At 49.1% G+C, this 20,255-nt stretch overlaps 1 protein-coding gene across 5 annotated transcripts in view; it reads left to right on the top strand.

Annotated features, from left to right (window-relative positions):
- Positions 1-20,255, top strand: part of IQSEC2 (IQ motif and Sec7 domain ArfGEF 2) — a 75,769-nt gene that overhangs the window by 23,895 nt on the left and 31,619 nt on the right. For 2 of the 5 annotated variants that reach the window (XM_068533194.1, XM_068533190.1), the window contains exon 2: positions 176-205. In XM_068533194.1, coding sequence (XP_068389295.1) covers positions 176-205 — 30 coding nt within the window. Of the gene's footprint in view, positions 1-175; positions 206-10,682; positions 10,787-12,587; positions 12,684-20,255 lie in introns of those variants that run through there. The other 3 variants (XM_068533193.1, XM_068533191.1, XM_068533192.1) reach the window with 3 other exon arrangements.

Below are 20,255 nucleotides of genomic sequence, written 5' to 3'. Positions count from 1 at the left end.
TGGCCAGGCCCTCCGCCACCTCATGGCCTCTGCACTGGCCATTCTCTCTGCACGGAATGCCCTACCCTTCATTTTCATGATGCGTGCTAGGTGTCGGGGCCGCTGCGTAGGGCAGAGGGAGGAGAGGAGTAGAGGGCATATGCTGACTGTCGGGTTTTTTCTCTGTTTCTTTCAGATCTGATGGTGAGAATTCCAGAACAGTCAGGTCAGTACCTCCTTTCTTTAGTAGTACTTGGGAGTTGGGGCAGGGACTGGGGTGGGGGCCTCTGGCTTGTCACTTCGGGATCCATGGGAGGGGCGGGGGCCAACTCCAGGGGGTTTTGTCCCATTGGTGTTAGGGGTGGGAAGGGGGCAAGCGTAGGGAGGGGGTTGAAAACTCTTCCTTAGTCTTTCTGACCCTAGCTGATTTGGGGGCTCGGCTGAACACTGGAGGGGCTCATGGGAGCTACCCAGATGGGAAAGCTGACCTGCAGAGAGGTCAGCTCTGGACCCGGGACCTTCTCCCCCTCTCCTCCCGGGAGAAGGGGACACGATAGAAACGGGGCTTCCCTGGTCTGGCGTTTGTGCTCCACCCTGACCTGCACTAGCCCTGAGTAGTGTGGTTTGGATGGACTTTTGATGTGACACATTCCAGTCATTAGAAATATACTTTATATTTAAGGTAATGTTACACTTAAATATACCTTATATTTAAGTGTACCAAGCGCACTTTTTTTTTTTTTTTTGCATGCTTGGTGAAAAAGGTTTACAAGCATCAATCAGTAAGTTTTCAGGATGTGATCAATCTGCCATTTGGGGGTAAAACTGGGGTAGGGGCAAGGACTATTAGTGCATTTCCCAGGCCTTAACCCATCAGAAGCTTCGTGAAAACACAAGTGTCAAGGATAGGGACTATGTGGGAATGATGGGGGGCTCAGGGTAGGGCCCAGTCAGAGAGCATCCAGGCCAGGGGTGATGCAGTGGGCCTCTGAAATGAGATGGGTCCAGGCAGCAGAGGCATGAGATGGGCTCACTCAGTTCCAGCCAGGGCTGCAACTAACATATATAGCACCTACGTGAAGAGTAGAATCCACTGCGTGGATCAGTTGGAGGAATGTTCCCTTTCCACAGGGCTCCTGCAGCCCCTCACCAGGGTTCCCGGCTCAGTGAGTAGAGCACAGGTTGAATTTCAGCCACGACTCATACCCTCTTGGCTGTGAACCCTTGTGCAAGGCACTGCTTGTCCAACCATATGCAGCAGTCCAGGTCCTGGCATCCAGGCAGTGGATATGGGAGGGGGGCAGAGGATCCCAGCATCCAGACGGAGGTGCGTAATGAGACACGCTGTGTCCTAGCATCCCAGGCAGGGGGGATGGGATGAGCACACTGGTGCCCTGGGCCAAGGTAGGGGCTGTGGGATGGGAGCACACTTCGGCCAGCAGGAAAGCAGGGGAAGTGTGATAGATACAGTCAGGCCTAGTGTCCAGGCAAGGGGTATATGACGAGATGCAATTAGTCCGGCATGCAGCCAAGGAGTATGGCCTGGGCACAGCCTGTCCTAGCATTTAGGAAGGCACTGGTCTAGCAAAGGACACTGATCGCAGTGCCCCACTGTGGGTTTGGAGAAAGACAGCTTGGGCTGACTCCGAGCACAGGCCCCCAGACATCCCCGTTGATATGCCTGCGACTTGTCAAGGAACGCGACTGAAGGCGTCTCTAGCTCTTCCCGGCAGGGGGGTTCCTAGGACCTATAGCTCAGGGTGTTTAATAGTTATCATAATCATAAATCACATGATGATGTACGTTGGGCCTTTACAACTTACAGAAGTTGTCAGGGACTTTCTTTTGTTTGATCCTCCCAGTGACACTGTAGGTGGAACCTGGGCTGCCCTTATCATCATTATTTTACAGTTGAGGAAACTGAGGCTCACGCTGGTTATGGGTTTTGCCCACAGCCATGAAACTTATTTATGGCTGAGCCAGGATTCAAACCCAGGTCTGCCTGGCACCAAGCCCAGAGCCCTGCCCACGCCATCCCTACAGGAGCTCTTGACAGCCTTGCAGATAATAATAATCATCCTCATCCTCATCCTAATATTAGTAATCATAGCAGTTATCATTTGCTCCTCACATACTAAGAACTCTGAATGTGATCTTATTTAATGCTCACAACAGCCCTATTAGGCATGGATTGGGATCCCTGATTTACACATGAGGAAAATGAGGTTCCCCAGAGGGTCAGTGCCTTGCCCAAGGAAATAAAAGCAATGGGGCAGGGTGGCATCACTCTGACTCATACCCTGGGCTGTCTGCTTCCAAAGCTGTTATTTGTTTTACTGAGATGTACTTCCCGACATCCACCCTGGACCTACAGTCAAGGAGGCTACAGGGACCTTGAAGACTCAGCAACTGTGGAAGCAAGGGTCAAACTTGGACTGTGGAAGGGGCCTAAAATAGCACTTGTGGGGCAAAATCTTGCAAATATGGTGGGAAGATCCTTTAACTTGGAACCAGAGCTGGGTGGGGTCATCTGAGGATGCTCTGAGGACCCGCATGTGAATTCTTGAGCTCACTTCAGTTAGGGGTCAGGGAGAGCTTCCTGGAGAAGATGGTGTCTGAGCTGGGTCATGGAGGACTGACACGCAGACTTTGTGTAAGGAGGGCATCCCCGAAAATGAAACCAGCAGGCATCGGAGGTGAGGGGGGCTAGGTGGGGGCAGTCAGTCGGGCTAAAACAGATCTGGTCAGGAAAGGAGCAAGTGTTAAAGTTCAGAACTGGTCTGGTTGGGACTGGGTCACAGACACCTTCTGTCATCTGTGGGAGCCGGGGGAGGCTGGAGGAGAGAGGCGGGGCTCTGCAGCACAGAAAGGGCAGCAACTGGATCTGGGCAAAGGGTTCCATTTATGGCCAGGTCGCTTTCTAGTTATGTGACTTTGAACAGATCTATTTCCCCCCTGGAGCCCCAGGGTTGTCATCTAATAAACATTGTGTGTGTGGAGGGGAAAGTTTAGGAGGGTAGAAGAAACACGAAGGAAAGGAGCTAGACTTCGGCTGTTGTGGAAGTGGAATGGGAAGGAATGAGCAGGGTCGGTGGATTGAACACCCCCCCCCCCACCGCCGTGGCAGGGCCCAGGCATGAGGGCTTCCAGGTATGGGGTGCCAGAGGAAGTGTGGAGTCTAATTAGAGCTGAACAGCTGGTGTTGCGAAAGGGCTGTGGGCAGGGGAAGGTGCCTGGACTTCCTGTAGATCCATGAGAAGTTGTCAGACCTACAGGCGCCTTAAATCCAGGTCCAGAAAGGGACTGGCGATGGCTCAAGGTCACAAACTAGCTCTCAGCAGAGCCTGCTTCCTAGCTGTGTGTTGTTTGCAAAGTCACTTGGCTTCTCTGATCCTTACTTTCCTCATCTGTAAAATGAGGTCAATAATTCTGACTTCTTTGGGTTGATGAGAGAACTTAAAGCAATGCTCAGCATAAAATGGTGGCTCAACATATTGTAGTGCCCTCCGCCATCCCCTAACCCAATACATTGTCGTTTATGGGGCAGTCAAGCTTGAGATATGTGGAGAGGTGCAGAACTTGAAAACAGAGGGGCAGGAGGGGCTGATACCTCCGCCACCAGAAGAGGAGGGAGCCCAGGCCTAGAGGTGCTGCCGCTGCAGTGAGGGTCTGGCTGGAACTCGGGGGCCCTGGGGACCAGGCTGGGGTTGACAGGCACGCAAGGATGAGAGCCAGAGGAGGTGGCCTGTTGCTAGGGAAGGAGGGAGGAGGTGGGGGAGCTGCTGACACCCGCAGAGCCAGGGACGTCCCCATGGCAACAGGAGCCGCTGCTGTCGGGAGGAGAAGTGGGAGGAGGAGCCAACGCTGGCTCTGTTCCCAGAGGAGGCCTCCCACTCTGGGCCTCAGTGCCCCCATCTGTCCAACGGGAGTTTGGATTAGGTAATCTCTAAGATTCTTTCTTGTTTTGACCTCCTGGCAATCTGGGGTAGCTGAGACCTCACAGACCTTCCGTGGCTCCCCCATCCACATGTCCAAGATACCGCCAGTCCCCAGAGCTGCCCCAGCTGCTTCCAAATCTTCCCTCCCGTGCTGCCTCCTGTTCAGCGCAGCCTGGTTGCCTGCCCTGCCCAGCTCTCTGTTCCCACCACTTCCTTTTGCTGGAACCTTGTCACTTACCGCCTGCTGAATGCTCTCTGGCTCTGGTGGGTCCAACTCCAGCCCTGTACACTCTGGGGTGCCTTCCCTGGCTGCCCTAGTCCACCCTGACGGCTTCCTCCCTCCTGGGCTTCTTTGGCCCCACAGGTCTGCGCTCCTCCTGCGCTTCTGAGAGCTGGGCTCCCCTTGACAGTACATTACAGTAAATTTATGGTGTCATATTGTGAATCCCCATTTTACATATGAGCCAGTGCTCTGAGAGCTTATGTGGCTTGTCTGAGCTCCCCCGGGTCCTATGTGGCGGAGCCAGGCTTGGAACTCAGCTCTGTATAATTGCTGCTACCCCAGGCCTGAGGCAGGGCACAATTTATCAGCGGCAGCAGCACTTACTGGGTGATAGCTAAAGCCCATGTATGCTGGCCACCATGCTGGGCACTTTACCTGTGTTTTCTCACTTCATCTTCACAATAATCCTATAGAGTATATATTCTAGTCACTTTACAGGTGAGGAAACTGAGGCTTTCAGAGTTAAAATAATTTACCCTCTCCCCCCCATAGAACTCAGATCGGAATCCAGACCATCAGAGTTGTGGTCACCATGCTATACCGAGGTTAACCCATTTGTATTCCAGAAGCACGAACAGAGCATTCCCTATGTACCAGGCCTGTGTTGGGTGATCCATGGGGGCGATGGAAGCGGGCTACAGACACAGATGAGCCAGCTCTGGCAAGCCCAAATGGGAGTGTGTTGACGAGGAGAAGCCAGTTGTAAGGACAAGAGGCTGGAAGGGGTAGAACTTGAATCTGACAGTGGGATGGAGGAGGAGGGAGGTGGGGGCGGGGGAGGGAGATGGGTAATTTTCCTTGAGGAGGTACCTTTTTCCAGGAAGCTCATGAGGGGCAAGAAGAGGTAAGGGGGTCCTCCTTCCCCTTCCTGTTAGTGTTCCCTTGCCCCCGCCTGGCCCAGCCCCAGGAAGTGGGTGACCCCTAAGCTGGCTGCATGCCTGGTTGGCACCAAAATAAACTTGCCTTCTCTCTCTTTCCCTCCCCTCCTCTGTGTCCCCTCTGTCCTGGCTTTAATTAGCAGCCCTGGGGATGAGTCACTTGGCAGCTGGGGAGGGAGGCTGCTCAGAGCCCAGTCGAGCCTCAGTTCCTGGCCCGAACCTCCCGGGCAGCGCCACTGTGTTCTCGGTGTGGCTCCGCATCTGTGCGGGTGTGAGGAGCGCAGGGGCAGCGCTGCGTGCTGGTGGGTGTCCATGCACGGCAGGGTGTCTGCATAGAAGCAGATCTGGTTGTTGCTGCATTTGTCTCGGTGTCCACTGAATGTCAGCGTATGTGAGTGTGCGACTGTAGCATGTATCTGTGGTCGCAACTGTCAGGAAATGAGGGAGCATTTGGGTGAACAAACACAAACGCTTTATAATTGCATTCACCCCTCCCTACCTAAGTGTTCTTTATGCGTTTTTGCTTGTGCAAGCCCTGCACTTATATCCGCAATTTTCCCTTGTCTTAGTCTGGGTACACTTTGTTGCAGGGAACTGAAACCCACTCAAATGCGCTCAAGAATAAAGGGTGGGTGGGGGGGGAGACTATTGTGAGGCTACATCTCACAGAATCTAAGAGCAGTAAATGATGTATAGCCAGGCCTCACGCCAACTGGAAGTGGGACCAAGAAGTCAAGGAGCAAGATTGCTCTCTCTCTCTTTCTCTCTCTCTCTCTCTCTCTCTGCATCTCTGCATCTCCCTGGCTCATGCCTTGTCTCTCTCCATCTTTCATGACTTGCCTGGTCCCTGTCATCTCTTTGTCACTGACTCCTCTCTCTGGACTGGCTTCCTCTGCTCTCAGGTGGCCTGATGTGGCCACCAACCTAGAAGCTATGTGACCTTCCAGCTTCAGGGCCCACCCCCATGGGACAGCACCGTTTCTGTCCATCCTGTGGTAAACGAGGGGGCAAGGGGCTGTAGGTGGGAGTGGATTCTCCTAGAAGTGGGTGAGGGTAGAGGTCAAATACTCGGGACTTGGTGTTTCTTCTACAGTGCCCACAGCTTTTCTGTGTTCACAAGCGAGGTCGCAGCCTGGGGAGTAGTCTGCTCAGAGGCCCACGACTGTAAGCTTGCTCGTCCATCAAGGTTTTGGTTCCTACTCTAATGCAAGTCGACCTTTGCTCACTATGCTTTCAAGTTCCATGCTCTTGCATCAAAATGCCCTGTTTTATCTAAAAATTTCCCCTTATTTTGTGCCCAAACAGCCTTTAAGTGCACAGTGAATATTACCATCGCCACCAGTGTGCGGTGATTTTCATAGCCTCAGAACAACTGGCATAATGCTACTCATGGTACAGCTGCTACCAAGTTCTTGGTTGTTTCAGGAATTTTCACATTTTATTAGTGCAGTGACTGAATTTATAGTTATCTGCAGTATAGAATTACAAGCACACATTATCAATATTATCAACTTGATGCTTGAGCTTACTCTTCCATTAATACAAACCCTGCAGTTTTTACATTAATTACAGAGGGAATTAATGACCCCTTAGACAGGTTTTCACCTATGAGTAAAGAGTTTGGAACCAGCTGTGCACGTAATGACTGTTCTCCAGATGCAGGGGCAATGCCCATGGCTCTGACCTCGGCCAGGGCCTTGCATCCTCTGGCTGAGACTGGAGACTGCCCACCTCCTTAGGGAGCTCCTACTTCTGGCCTGGCACATAGCAGGTGCTGTTGTTATTTTTTAATAAAAATGATAGTTTTCTTATTATTGTTAAGGCCATCTTCCACATATAGGTGGTAAGCCTGAGTGGGAGAGATCATCCCAGGCTCAGGGCAAAGCCTCCTTCAACTTAATAAATGCTTTGATTCAGAAAATGTGTACTACGTATCAGGTACTGTTAGGGAGCATTCCACACACCTTATCTTTAATCCTCCTGGCAGCTCTGCCGAGTAAGGGTGATTGGATCCACTTTACAGAGGGGGAAACTGAAACCTTGAGAGGTAGAGTGACTTGCCTGAGATCATCCATCCATCTGTCCATCCATCCATCCACTTAGTCATGGGACAATTTCTTGAGTACCTACATCGTGCCAGGCACTCTGCTAAACTAAATGCGGTTGATACAGTGATGAATAATAGAATCCTGCTCTGAGGAAACTCACCGTCTGGTAGGAAAACAGATAAGGAAACAGACAATTACAGGGGAAGTGTAGGGTGCTGTGGGAGAACCTCAGAAGTGTACCCAACCCAGCCTGAGGGTCAGGGAGGCTCCTCCAAGCTGACATCTAAACTGAGACTTGGTGGATGAGTAGAAGTTAGCCTGGTGAGGGGTGGGGGTGGGGTGAGGTGAAGTGGAGAGTGTTGCAGACAGAGCAAAAAAGTGTGCCAGGGCTGTGGAGCAGTGTTTGGTACTTGCATTCGTGAAGAACTGTAACTGTATCTGCAGTGGGATGGGGCTGTCATGAGAGATAATCTGGAAAGGGGGCAGAAGGTAAATTGGGAAGCTGGGACTGGGACCCCGGTCAGTTAGACCCAGAGCCAAGGAGCTGCAGGACCCAGGAGCAGAGTTTCCATGCTTCTCTGCCTGCCTGGTCCCAGGGCCAGCCTGGGTCAGCCTGGCTAGTGGCAGCGGCAGGCCAGGATTCCAGTGGCCACAGTGCCCTCTAGTGTCCAGCAGCCCATCTTGCAGCCTCCACCTCAGTGTGGATTGTCTGTCTCCCAATACCTGCTGACCTGTTTGACTAGGTGCCCTGTGCCGGATGCTGGGGACACTGGAATGAATAAGACATGGTCCCTGTCCCCACCGAGCTCCTGGACCAGAAGGGGCAACAGCATGTGAATAGACAGCGCTGGAGAAACGCAGGGTGGGAAGGACACAGGGGAGGGATCCCAGAGTCAGGTTCCCAGAGGGCACCACCTCTGAGCAGACTTGTGAGGAACAAGGCGGAGCTAACGAAGTGGGGAGGTGGCAGTGGGGGAAGGGTGGTGGGGAAGGGTCTTTTGAGCAGAGGCAAAGGTGAGGGCAGACAGCAGAGTGTGGCAGAGAATTGTAGGCACTTCTGTTTGGGTGGGGCACAGGTTGAAGATGGGGGGGAGGCTGAGACCACCTGGAAGTGGGGGGGAGGGGCAGCTCACAGAAGGTCCTGGGATGCCTGACACTAGCTCATAGTGGGCACTTAGGGAATGGAATCATATAAGGAGTTTCCCTGCCCTTTTGGGATCACAAACCCATCTGAGGATCTAATGAAAGCAATGTTCTCCCCCGAAGTGCACTCATACTCACTCATATTTTTCATACAACTTTAGGGGCTTCAGAGACACTCCCCGCCCCTGGCCTATCCATGAACCACAGGCTTCCAAATTCCTCTTAGTATAAATACTGAAACCTTATCAGGACCTCCAGGCTCTGCATGACTGGGCCCCCGCCTACATCTCCAGTCTCGCTCATCTCCCCTTTGCTTTTTCCACTCAGCCACGTTGGCCTCCTTGTAGTTCCTGGAAATACCACCTCAGGTCCTTTGCCCAAGTTGTTTCCTCTGCCTGGAACACTCTCCCCCACTACCTCCACTTTTTGCCCTGCTTAATTCCATTAGTGGTTGAATAATGTCTGTCTCCTCTCACTTGGATATGAGCTCCATGAGATCAGGACATTGACTGCCCTTAGTCACTGCCGTATCTGTCCCCCAGCTCGGTGCCTGGCTCACAGGATCTGTAGCATAAGTGAACGAAGGCCCTGCCAGTGCCCTGCGGCTGGGTCAGGCTCCTCACCCTTAGCTCCTTCTTCCCTTCAGCCCCTAGAGGGTTATCACGTGAGTCGCCCCAACAGGCTCAGATATGCCTGAATTCCAAGAGTGGCCCAGATGAAGAGGTATCTTCCTAGAAATCTTCCCCTGCCCGAAACAAACAGGTTTCCCAAGAGTCTCCCCTACCTCCCTGGGAGAAGGATCATACTCTCTCAGGCTCAAACTGAGACTTTTCAGCATGTGCATATTTGTCTCACTGGAACCTCACAAGAACCTGTGAGATAGGAGTTGCCACTCACCTTTTACAGATGAACAAACCGTGCCTCAGAGGGGTTACCCAGCTGAAAAGTTGTAGAGCTGGGACTTGTACCCGGCTCCGCCAGGCACCAAAATGTAAGCTCTTTGCCTCACCAGAGAGGGGAAGGGGCTTGCCCAAGGTCACACAGCATCAGCCTTAGGGCCAGGACTAGAATTTCTGTCTCTCAACTTCTGCCAGGCCAAGGTGAAGGTTTGGGCCACAGGTGCCACCCTTAGGACAATAAGTGCAAATGGGCACAAGGTGCGGCTGCCACGAGAGCCAAGAGAGTTGCTGAGGGAGAGAGAAAGAAAAACAGGGGCTGAGACCAGAGCCTTGAAGACCACGGGGCTTTAGGGGGTGGGCAGAGGGAGAAGAGGCCATGAAGGGCCCATAGATGCCAACTTTGCGGTGGTCCGGAGGGCCTATCTCTCTCAGCAGCTTTGGCTTTCTTGAGAGGAGCCAGCTGCCCCGGCAGGGAGGCAGGAAGGCAGGAAGGCAGGAAGGCTGGCCTATTGCCTGTCAGCTCCTATTCCTTCTAGATCACTGGCCCCCTGGCCCCTCCCAGGGCTGCCTTCTGCTCAGAACAGCCAGGGGCCTGGGCTCTGGGGCTGTGAAAGGACAGGAGCCCTCTGAGCTGGATCTGGGGTACTCTTCAGGAACCCCGCACCCTTCAAATCCTCCAAATTGTCTCCTTTCTCCAGCCCCCCACATAAGGAGGAGAGAGAGATTACTGTGGTAGGTCGGTGGGGATTCTAGTTTGACTGGCTGTATGAACTTTAGTAAGACTCCTCCCCTCTCCAGGCCTCAATCTCCCCCTCTGTAAAATCAGGTGGGGCAATTTCCTTGGAAGAACAGCCTCTAGATTGTGAATGGCGTGTCTTCTGATTTTTGCTTTTCTCTTCAGGGAGCATTTCTCTTAGCCAGTTCAGAAAACAACACAGAAGAAAGTGAGAGCTTATTGCAATGGTCAAGAATATCGGCTGGGCCCTCATCTTGATTTCCCCAAATGGGTGATTTGAATTTTACTTGAACTGGAGCATCCCAGCATAACCACCACACAGAGTCTCTTTAACTCTGTGGAAGATGAGAATGTTTGTGAAAAGCTTCTATGGAAAGGTTTCTGTATTCACAGGGCAGCAATATGGCCAAGGGGACAGAGTCCTGATTTGGGAATGGCCAAACCAGGTCCTGATCTTGGGGTTCTGCTACTTACTAGCTCTATTACCTGTGCCGAGTTACGTAATGTTTCTACATCTCAATTTTCTCTTCGGGAGAATAGGGCTAGTGACAGGTACTTGACAGGGTGCTTGGGGAGATTCCAACAGAGGTGCATATAGTGAGCCCAGCCTGAGGTTTGGCCCAGAGGAGTCACTTCAAGCTCTCAAAGCTGCTTCCTCGTACTAGGAGTTCCCAGCCCTCCTGGGGGAGCAGGGGAAGGAGCAAAGTTTCCAGTTGCAGTCTGGCCTATAGCCCAGCAGGCCTGGCCCCGCCTCCTTGGTTCCTCCTTCTAGGGAAGGGCTGGGGAGGAGGGGGTGGCGAGTCGGTGGAGGCACCGCCCTGGCCAGGGGGCCTGCCCTCGGGACAGGTCCAGACCCATGGAGCCCCCCGGGAGGAGTAGCAGGTAGGAACCTGGCCCCCACCCCCAACCCTGCAGCCCGACCCCCTCCCTTCCTGCCCAGGCCTGGACCTGGTCCCTGGGCTGCTGATTCAGCAGCCTCCTGGCTTCCTGGTTCCTGGCTCCCCTCTTGGACTCTTGGAGGCCTTTGGCTTGGGGGAGGGAGCCAGCTCAAGTGGGTGAGCCCAGGGGCATCTGGGTGCCCAGCTCTGTAAGGACCCTGGAGCCCTGAGCAGCGCAGTTGGTGGCCTGTGAGGGGTGTGATTGGTGGCTGCCCTGGCACCTAGCCTGGCACTGCGGGGCTGTCCACAACAGCTGAGACTCTCTGATACCAACATTCCAGCAGCCTAAGGATCTCTGAGTCTCAGGTTTAATGAGTCAAGGACTTGGGCCAGTGACTGGCGCTTAGATGGCACTTGAGAAACAGTCGTTCTGCTGATGACAATTATTCCAGAGTCTCTGATAAGAAGAGTATCAGATTCCAGGATTCTCTGTTAAGGTACTAAGATTTAGGCATCCTCTCTAATTCGCAGCAAGCGAGATAGTGGGCAGCTGGCCTGGCGTGCAGCCACATCTCCCAGCCTTTACTTCGGCTCTTGAATGGCCAGGCCCTGACTACAACCTGCCTTCAGGGGCTCGTGGGGGGCAGGGGCTGGCTGACCTGGCACTCACTCCCAGCATCTGCCCTGTGCTGGGTAGGGCAGGGACAGGGCCCTCGGCCTCACTACGCTGCTGTCTCTCCTCCCCCTTCCCCTTCTCTGGACTTTAATCGTGGGAAGCAGGAGGCAGAGGGGCCTTTGGACCCCACGCTAAGGGTGGGAGCACAGCGCTGGGGGGCGGAACTTGGGCCCTGCCCCAGGCTGGGGGCGCAGCACTGGCCTTGGAAGCGAAGAACCACCCTGTCCTCTGGCTCGCTGGGCCCCACTCGCACACTCAGCCCGAGTCCCATCCTGTCACCAAGACCACTGAGACCTTGTCAGCTCTCCTCCGCCCTCGCCTCTCCTGTCCTTTGCTCTGGCACTCTCTGCCTCTCCCCATCTTCTCTCTGTGTCTTTTGTCTCGCCCTTTCACTGTCTTCCTCCTTCTCTGTCTTTCTCCTTTTCTGTCTTGTCTCTTTCGGTTTCTCTCTGTCTCTTTCCCTCTCCTCCTCCAGTGTCTCCTGCACCAACCCCACCCCCACCCCGCCCTGGCCTGGGTTCTTCCCCCTCTTTGGACCCAGAGCCTCTTTTCTCCCCATCCCTCCCTCCTTTCTTGTGAGGGGTCTTCTCTAAGGGGGAACCCCCCCATACACCTTTTCCCTTTCTCTTTCATCCACCCTTCCCTCTCCCCTCTTCCCTACCCGTGTGGCGTCTGGTGTGAGGAGGGCTCCCTTCCCCCTTCCCTACTGTGGTGTCCCAGTGTCTCTGAGGCCGAGGTCCCCACGGAGTCACCTGGAACACAGGAGGCCCAGCCCAGCTCTTTCGTCTCTGCTGCCCCCTGTTGTCGTTGTGTTCTGTTTGTGGTTCGAGTGCCGTCCTCTCTTTCTTGACTTTGTGGTTTTTTCTTTTTTTCTTCCTTCCTTCCTTCCTTCCTTCCTTCCTTCCTTCCTTCCTTCCTTCCTTCCTTCCTACCTTCCCTCTCTCCCTCCCTCCCTCCCACCCCTCCTCTTCCATTCCCTATCCTCCACCACCCATTCCACCCAGTCTTCCCCTTTCCCCTATCCCACTCACTTTCACCTCCTTGTCCCCATTCCCCACCCTGCCTCTCCCCTCCCTCCCTGTCTCTCTCTCTGTCTCTCTTTCTCTCTCTGTCTCTTGCTGTCTCTCAGGTCCACAGCGTCTCATACTCTACACCAGTATTGCTGTCCTACTCAGGTCCTTGACTCCATGAAGCTTACCCCCTCAGGCAGGCTGGCAGAGAGCAGGTAAGAGCTAGACCCACCCCTCCCCCAATCCCTCACCCCTCCAGACAAATATCAATATCATTGCCAGCCCCTCCCCCATCTCCCTCTAGCCTCTGGAGTGACTGTGGAATGGGTGTCTGAGCGTGTGAGGAGAGTGACTGGGGGACCAGGCCAGGAGACCAAAGAGGACGTTCACAGCCTGTTTGTAGCTTGTCCTTCCTTAAAAATCCTTCTCTAGATACCTTCCCCCCAAAGTGGGAGTGGTTGGTCCTAGAATATGTAACATTTGAGCTGTTTTGTAGGATGAGTAAGAGTTTGTCAGTTGGATAGGATGGGGAAGGGTGTTTAGACAGAGAGAACAATCTGATTATACTTTTGGGGAAGGAGATTATTTCCAAGTTAATTTGAAAACACATTTTACATTTTCTGATTATAATGCAATGAAATAAAATATTAATAGCAATGGCAAAAAGGCTAGGTCCATTTGAAAGTTTAAAAATACTTGTGTTAAAGAGGAAATAAGAATGGAATTTATGGACTATTTAGAATAAATGTCAATTGAGAATATCATAGATCAAAACCTATGGGATATGACCATGGGGGTTCCCAGAAGAAAGTTTGTAGTCTTAAATGCTTTTATTAGAGAACAAGACAGTTTAAATGAACTAATTATTCTGATCAAGGGTCTAGAAAATTCTAGAAAAAGAACAACCAAAAGAAAGCAGAATCAAGTAATTACTGTATATAAAACCAGAAATTAATGAAATAGAAAACAAAAGGTTTGATAAGCTAAGAGGTGTTTTTTGAAAAGACCAACAAACTAGACAGACCCTCCTCTGGCAGTTATGATTGAGAAAATGGCAAGAAAACATAAATAAAATAAGGTATGATGAAGGGGATTTAACCACAGATTCAGAGGATATGAAAGTCATAAGAAAATGCTTTGTGTAATTTTATAACAATAAATGTGAAAATCTAGATGAGATGGGTGGTTTTCTAGGAAAATATAAATTACCAAAATCACTTAAGGAGTGGAAGAAAACCTGAATAGAATAGAACAGTATAGAAGAAGTTTAAAAGATGGTCAAAGTTTTCTCCTCAGAAATGGTACCAGGCCCAGCTGGTATTATGGAAGTTCAGGCATCATGGAAGTTCTATCCAATCTTGAAAGATCAGCTAATAGGAAAAGATGGACAGCTTCCTGGTTCATTCTAGAAGGCTGGTATCACTGGACAGGTTTAGACAAAAAAAGGAAAACTATAGCCTTACCTCACATATTAATAGAGCAACACGTTTTAAATTACAGATTCTCCAACTGAATCCATCAGCGTATTAAAAGAAGACTGTATCGTGACAAGTGAAAGTTTGTCCCAGGAGTGCAGGGATTGTTCAAAATTAGGAAAGCTGTTATTGTAATTGATTATACTAATAGTTGTACAATCTTTTTACTCTATCTCCATAAATGCTGAAAAAATAATCTGACAAAATCACACATCCATTCTTGATTTAAAAACCCTTACTGCCTTAGTTATCTCTTGCTGCATTGGGGTAATTTGTTAAACAGCAATAGATAACTAGTACAGTAAGTTAGGAATGAATGAAAACCTCCTTAACTTGGAAAGAATTTTTATCAGAAACCAAAAACAATCATCAAGTGTAACAGTGAAGTGCTAGATAAATTTCCATTCAATTTGGGAACAAAATAAGGATGACTACTATCACTGTCACTAACCAGTGTTTTTCTGGAAGTTTTAATCATTGGGATTAAAAAAAGAAATAAGTGGTATAAATATCAGAAATAAAGAGTCAGAATTAGCATTATTTGAAGATGATATGGTTGTCTACTTGGATAATCAAAGGGAATAAAAGGAAAAATTATTAGAACTAATAAGACAATTCAGTGAGATGGGTAGATACAAGATAAATATACACCCAAACCATCAGCTTCTCTGAATACCATCAATAACTAATTAGAAGACATAATAGAAAAAGATTCCCATTCACAATAGCAAAAACAAAGAGATAAAATTGCTACGAATTTATAAGAAATTTAAAATACTTCTCTGTAGAAAACTAAAATTTCATCAAAGGCTATAAGACTTGAATAAATCAAGAGTCATATCCTATTCTTGGATGGGAAGAATTCAGTATGGTTTAAAATGACATTTTCCCCCCAATTTGATCAAAAGGTTCAAGGTATTTCTCATTAAAATTTCAGTGGTGTTTTCTTTGGGAATTGTGCAATTGGATTTTAAAGTTCATTTGGAAGAGTAAATGCCCATGAATTACTAAGAAAATTTTGAAAAAGAAGAACAATGAGGGGGGACTTGCCCCATTAGATATGAAAACTTACCATAAATCTACAGAAATTACAAATATTATATCATCACAGAAATAGAGGAATACATAAATGGAACAAAATAGAGAATTTAGAAACAAACCCATATATTCATATGGGAATTTAATTTGTGACAAAGAATGCATTTCAAATCAGTGGGAAGTCAGTAAATAGGATGGGACTATTAGCTACCATTTGGAAAAAATTTAAGTTAAATCCCTACCTTGTACAAAAACAAATGCAAAAAATAAAGCTGTAAAAGTACCAGAGGAAAATCCAGAATATTTTTATAACAAGGTGGAGAAGCCTTTCTGATCAGGGTTTAAGAACTCAGGAGCCATAAAGTAAAGAGCAATAATTTCAACTACGTTAAAGTTAAGAACTTCTGTGTGGAGAAAGATACTATACACAAAGTTAAAACAGAAACAACAGGCTAGAAGAAAGTATTTGCTACATAGACATCAGGCAAAGGTTAATATCTCTGTCTGTATCGTCTCCCGGAAATCAATAAGAAAAAGGTGCACAACCCATTTAAAGTGGAGAAATAACGTGATTTGACAATTCAGAGAAATATACAGCTAATGAATGAGAAAGGATGTTCAACCTTACAAATAGCTAAAGAAATGTAACTAAAACAACGACGAAGTACTAATTTTAAAGTACCAAAATTTAAAAGATTGAAAGGGTTGTGAGGAAACAGAATCTCTCATATTCCTTGATAAGAGTACGAATTGGTTTCATTTTCTCATGGGACCAGTTTGTTAGCTGCCCCCAGAAACTTAAATGTGCATATACTTCCAAGCTGAGAACTATGTCTTAGAGTTAGGTTCCTCTAGAGTTTTACTACTAGGTAGACCCCAATTTGGCCAGCCAGAGGCCTTTTCTAAAATACCCCAACCCCAACTGCAAACATAAGCCATACTGTGCAACTCTTTATCACACGCCCTTTTGTAGGATAGCATTCTCAACCAACTCTTAATGAAAAGGTTGCATGATATATGCTTCTTAAATAAAGACAGGATTATATGAGTAGGAATAATCTTTATTTTTAGCCAGTTTATAAAAATGTTAAAGCCACGGAAATAGCTTTTATCTACATTTTAAACAAAATGTTCATTCCTTTGCCCAGCAACTCAACTTTTAGGAATCCTTCAAAACTACTTCCAGACATATGCAAAGATGTTCATTGCAGCATTGTTTATAATAGCAAACAATTAAAACAACCTACATGTCCATCAGTAGGAAACAGCTTTTCCTTCATGATCCATCCATACTCTGTAGCAGATCAAAAGTAAAAGATATATCTCTAGATACTCACCTGGAAAGACCTCTAAGACTTATTGTTATATGAAAAAAGCAAATTGCAGAACAGGGCTTATAGTATGATCCCATTTTTGTAAGGAAAAGAAAACCCCCATAACAACAATGAAAAAAATGTTATACCTACCCTGTCACAATTTTAAAATTACTGGCCTTTTTTCTTGGTCCCATTTCCTTGCCTTTACTAACTTGTTTCCTTCCTCCTCTATACCTTTTTCCTGTATCCACCTGTTGTTTTTCCTTTTAGTAACTTGCTCAAATACCACCTGATTCATTCAGCAAGCATTTGTTCTGCCTGCTCTCAGTTAGGCCTTATGTTGAACCTTGGTTCAGTATATGGGAATGAGCTGTATCTGGTCCTACAGTCAGGGAGCTCAAGTCCAGAAGGGAGAGAGAGACACATAGACAATGACTGCATGGTGTGGTTTGGGATAGAACATAAGTAGGCCCAGAGGGCTGCCAGAGGAGGGGTACCTAACCCCACCTGTCCCCTACGGGAGGGGACATGTGTACTAAGTCTTGAAAGAGTAATAGCTTTCCTTTATCCCCCAATCCTGCCGGAAATGGTTGCCTACTTTTTGGCTCTTCCAAGCAGGATGACCTAATGGGGGAAAATAGTTGGGTCAGTATCTTTATTCAAGTCCAAATTCGGCTACTTACAAGCTCGACTTTCGGCAAGCCTCTGAGCTTCTATTTCCTCATCTGTGCAATGAGGATAATGCCTATTTACCTCTCAGGGCTGATTTTAGGATTGGAGAAGGTACATGTAAAACTCCTGGATGACTATCAACTCTTGAAGGGCAGGGACTACCCATGTCTTGTTTTCCTCATAGCTAATGTGTAGCTTTGGATTGGATTGGATCTAAAAGCTGTACATGTCTAGGGATGGTTCTGGAGCAAAGGATGGGCCTGACCGTAGTGGGGCTTTGGGATGAGGAGGCTGAGAGTAGTACGTGGGATGGAGGGGATCGCACCATAAGAAGAGAGAGCCAGGGAGTTCACTGGCAGTCCAGTGGTTAGGACTCGGTGCTTTCACTGCTGGGGCCCGGGTTCAGTCCCTGGTCAGGGAACTAAGATCCCGCAAGCCTCGCAGCATGGCCAAAAGAAAAAAAAAGAGAGAGAGAGCGAGAAAGAGAACCAGGTCCCTGGTCTTGACATGAAGGTGACACAGGAGGGAAAATAAGAGTAGGCGGCCCTGGGAAATGGAGCCCAGGCAGGGCATTCTGGCCCTGTTCTGCTACTGATACCATCTCCTAATCTCACAGTCCAGGGCAGGGAAGCATGGTGGACCAATACTTGCATTGGTGCCAACATGTCTCAATTCAGTCCCACCTCTGTCACTCACTAACTGGGTGACCTTAAACAACTCACTTCGCATCTCTGAGCCTAGTTCCTTATCTGTTAAAAAGAACACCAACATCATGGGGTTTATTTATTGAGGAGTAGAAGAGATCATAAATAGTATTCACGTTGTTGAGTGCCTGGCACATAATGAGTACTCAAAAAAGGGTAGCTGTTATTAGTGTTCGTTTCAGTAGACACTTAGGGAGTTCTGCTATGGCAGGGCCTATGCTAGGTAATGGTTCTTGCCTTCCACAAATTCCCAGTCAGTTGTGGAGATTGAGGAGGGCTATGACAGAGGAGAGCACAGGGTGGGGGGCTGCTGTGGAAGCCCAGTGGAAGAGATCTGGCCCCACCTAGGGCTAGTGCAGGTCAACTCAGCCTAAGAGCTGAGTCTTAGAGGATGAGTCAGAGGCAGTCAGGGGCAGAAGGGTGAAGTGTGGCAGAATGTTCCAGGCAGAAGGAACAGCATATGCAAAAGAACCTGGATGTTGTTGGGAAGAGCCAAAGGTTTTTTAAGAACCTGGGTTTGGGAACCTGGGTCCCAAATGGCTTCAGGTGGCCCACGAACCTCCTGAAATTGAATGCAAAATGTTGTGTGTGTCTAGTTGTGTGCACTTTCTGTTGGGGAGATGGTTTGTGGCTTTCATTAAATGCCTAAAGGGTTTTGGGTTCCTCCAAAAAAGGTTAAGAGCCAATGTTGCTGGTGATGAAGTATCATGTGAATGGATTCTAAATAGGAGAGAAATTTGGTAAAATTTGTGTTTTAGACATATCACATTAGCAGTCGGTATGAGAAATGGATCGTATGCATGGAGGCCAGATGGAAGGCCTACACTGGGATATTGGCATAGAAGAAGTGGCTTGGAGCAGGGCTACTATGTTGCACTACTCCCGTGGGCACCATTCGCAAAGAACCATTTTAATTTCAAATTATGGGATCTAAATTCTTTGAGAGTTATTGATGAGATAGACCCAACAGCAGGTGAGAGAAAGGGAGGAGGCAAGGATGAGTCAGTGTTCGCAGAGGGCCAGAGGGACATGAGTCCAGGGTAATAGTGCAGGAGGAGAAGGGAACCTCTATTAATGCTCGCCCAGCCCCCAAAGTCCGTGGTCTCAGATATAATTACTAACTTCCATCCTACTCCTGGTTCTCGGAGATTCTGAGTGACACTGGAGACACCTATTTCTCTATGTATTTTGGGGAGGAATTACTTCTGGTTTGTGAGTCAGGTATTTTCCTGAAGAAAGTCGTGTTTGAGCCAGTCATCCAAGGTCTGTAAAGATTTTGAGTGGTAGAGATGGGAGAGGATGCTCTGAGAGTGAACACAGAGGCCTGGAGGTGAGAAATGGTAAGGCTGAACACTGATGCGGAGGTTAGACACACCTCAAACCGCTGTCTGGGGAGCCCAGGGTCCTTTCTCGTGGTAGGCAGCTGGAGAGCCATGAGCAGTTCTTGAGGAGGGAAAGTAACTTGATCAAATTAGCATTTTAGAAGGAAGGGAGACTAGGGAGGAGGCTTTTGCAGTAATCCAAGAGAGGTAAGCTGAGGTAGTGGCTGTGGGGATGGAGCAGAGGAGGTGGATTTGAGAGGTGATGGGGTAGAAGAGAGAACTGGAGTCAGAGACTGAATAGATAATGGGGGTGGAAGTGGGGGGTGGAGATGACTGAGGGTGGTCACAGTGAGTTGCCCGTGTTCAGGTCTGGCAATGGATTCATTCATTCAACACATATTTATCGAGTGCTAGACACTGTGCTGGGCATTAGGGCTATAGCACTGAGCAAAACAGATGCCTGTCCTGATGGATCTTACGGTGGGTGAGACAGATACTAAATAAATAAGCAACTAAATATATAGAATGTGTCTGGTGCCACACCTATCTGGGGGATGATGTTCCAGCAAGTGCAAAGGCCCTGAGGCAAGAGTGTGCTTGTTATGTTTGAGGGACGGCAGGGAGACCAGTACGATTGGAGAAAGAGTGAGCGAGGGGCAAGGAGAGTAGATGATGAGTTAGCGGAGGCCAGATCATGTGTAGTCTTTTAGAGCTATTTAGGGGGTAGAATCAGCAGGATTCGGTGGCTGACTTGCTAAGGGAGCAGGAAGAACCTAGGGTGACTTCCAGGTGTGTTTTGGGCTTGGGCCACTGGGTGGTGGTGCCTTTCACAAAGGTGGGAAATGCAGGAGGACAGGTTTGCAGCGGTAAGCTGCTGCGTTAGAGGTCCCTGTGAACTCTGAAGGCCCTAAGGGCCATCTTGGTGGAGCTTCCAGCAAGCATTAGGCTTGATGGGTCTGGGACCCAGGAGAGAGATCCATGCTAGAGAGAGAGATGTGGGGTCCTCAGCCATACCTGAAGTTATGGAATGGAATGAGATCACTGACAGAGAGTGTGGAATGAAAGAGAAGAGGACCAGAGCAGAACTGGGGAAGAGGTACTAACACATAAGGAATGGAGAGAGGAAGAGGAGCTGGGGGTGGTCCGAGAAGTAGGAGGAAAACCAGCAGGGAGTGGGCTCACGGAAGCAGAGGACGGAAAGAGCCGTCTGCGCACGGGGGGGCTTGTTAAGAGTGGCAAATGTTACAGCTGGGGGAAGTA

The sequence above is a fragment of the Eschrichtius robustus genome, chromosome X (genome assembly GCF_028021215.1).
Source record: "Eschrichtius robustus isolate mEscRob2 chromosome X, mEscRob2.pri, whole genome shotgun sequence".
Classification (NCBI taxonomy): Eukaryota; Metazoa; Chordata; class Mammalia; order Artiodactyla; family Eschrichtiidae; genus Eschrichtius; species Eschrichtius robustus.
Note: the sequence above shows the minus strand (reverse complement) of the source record. Positions and strands in the feature narration are given on the sequence as shown.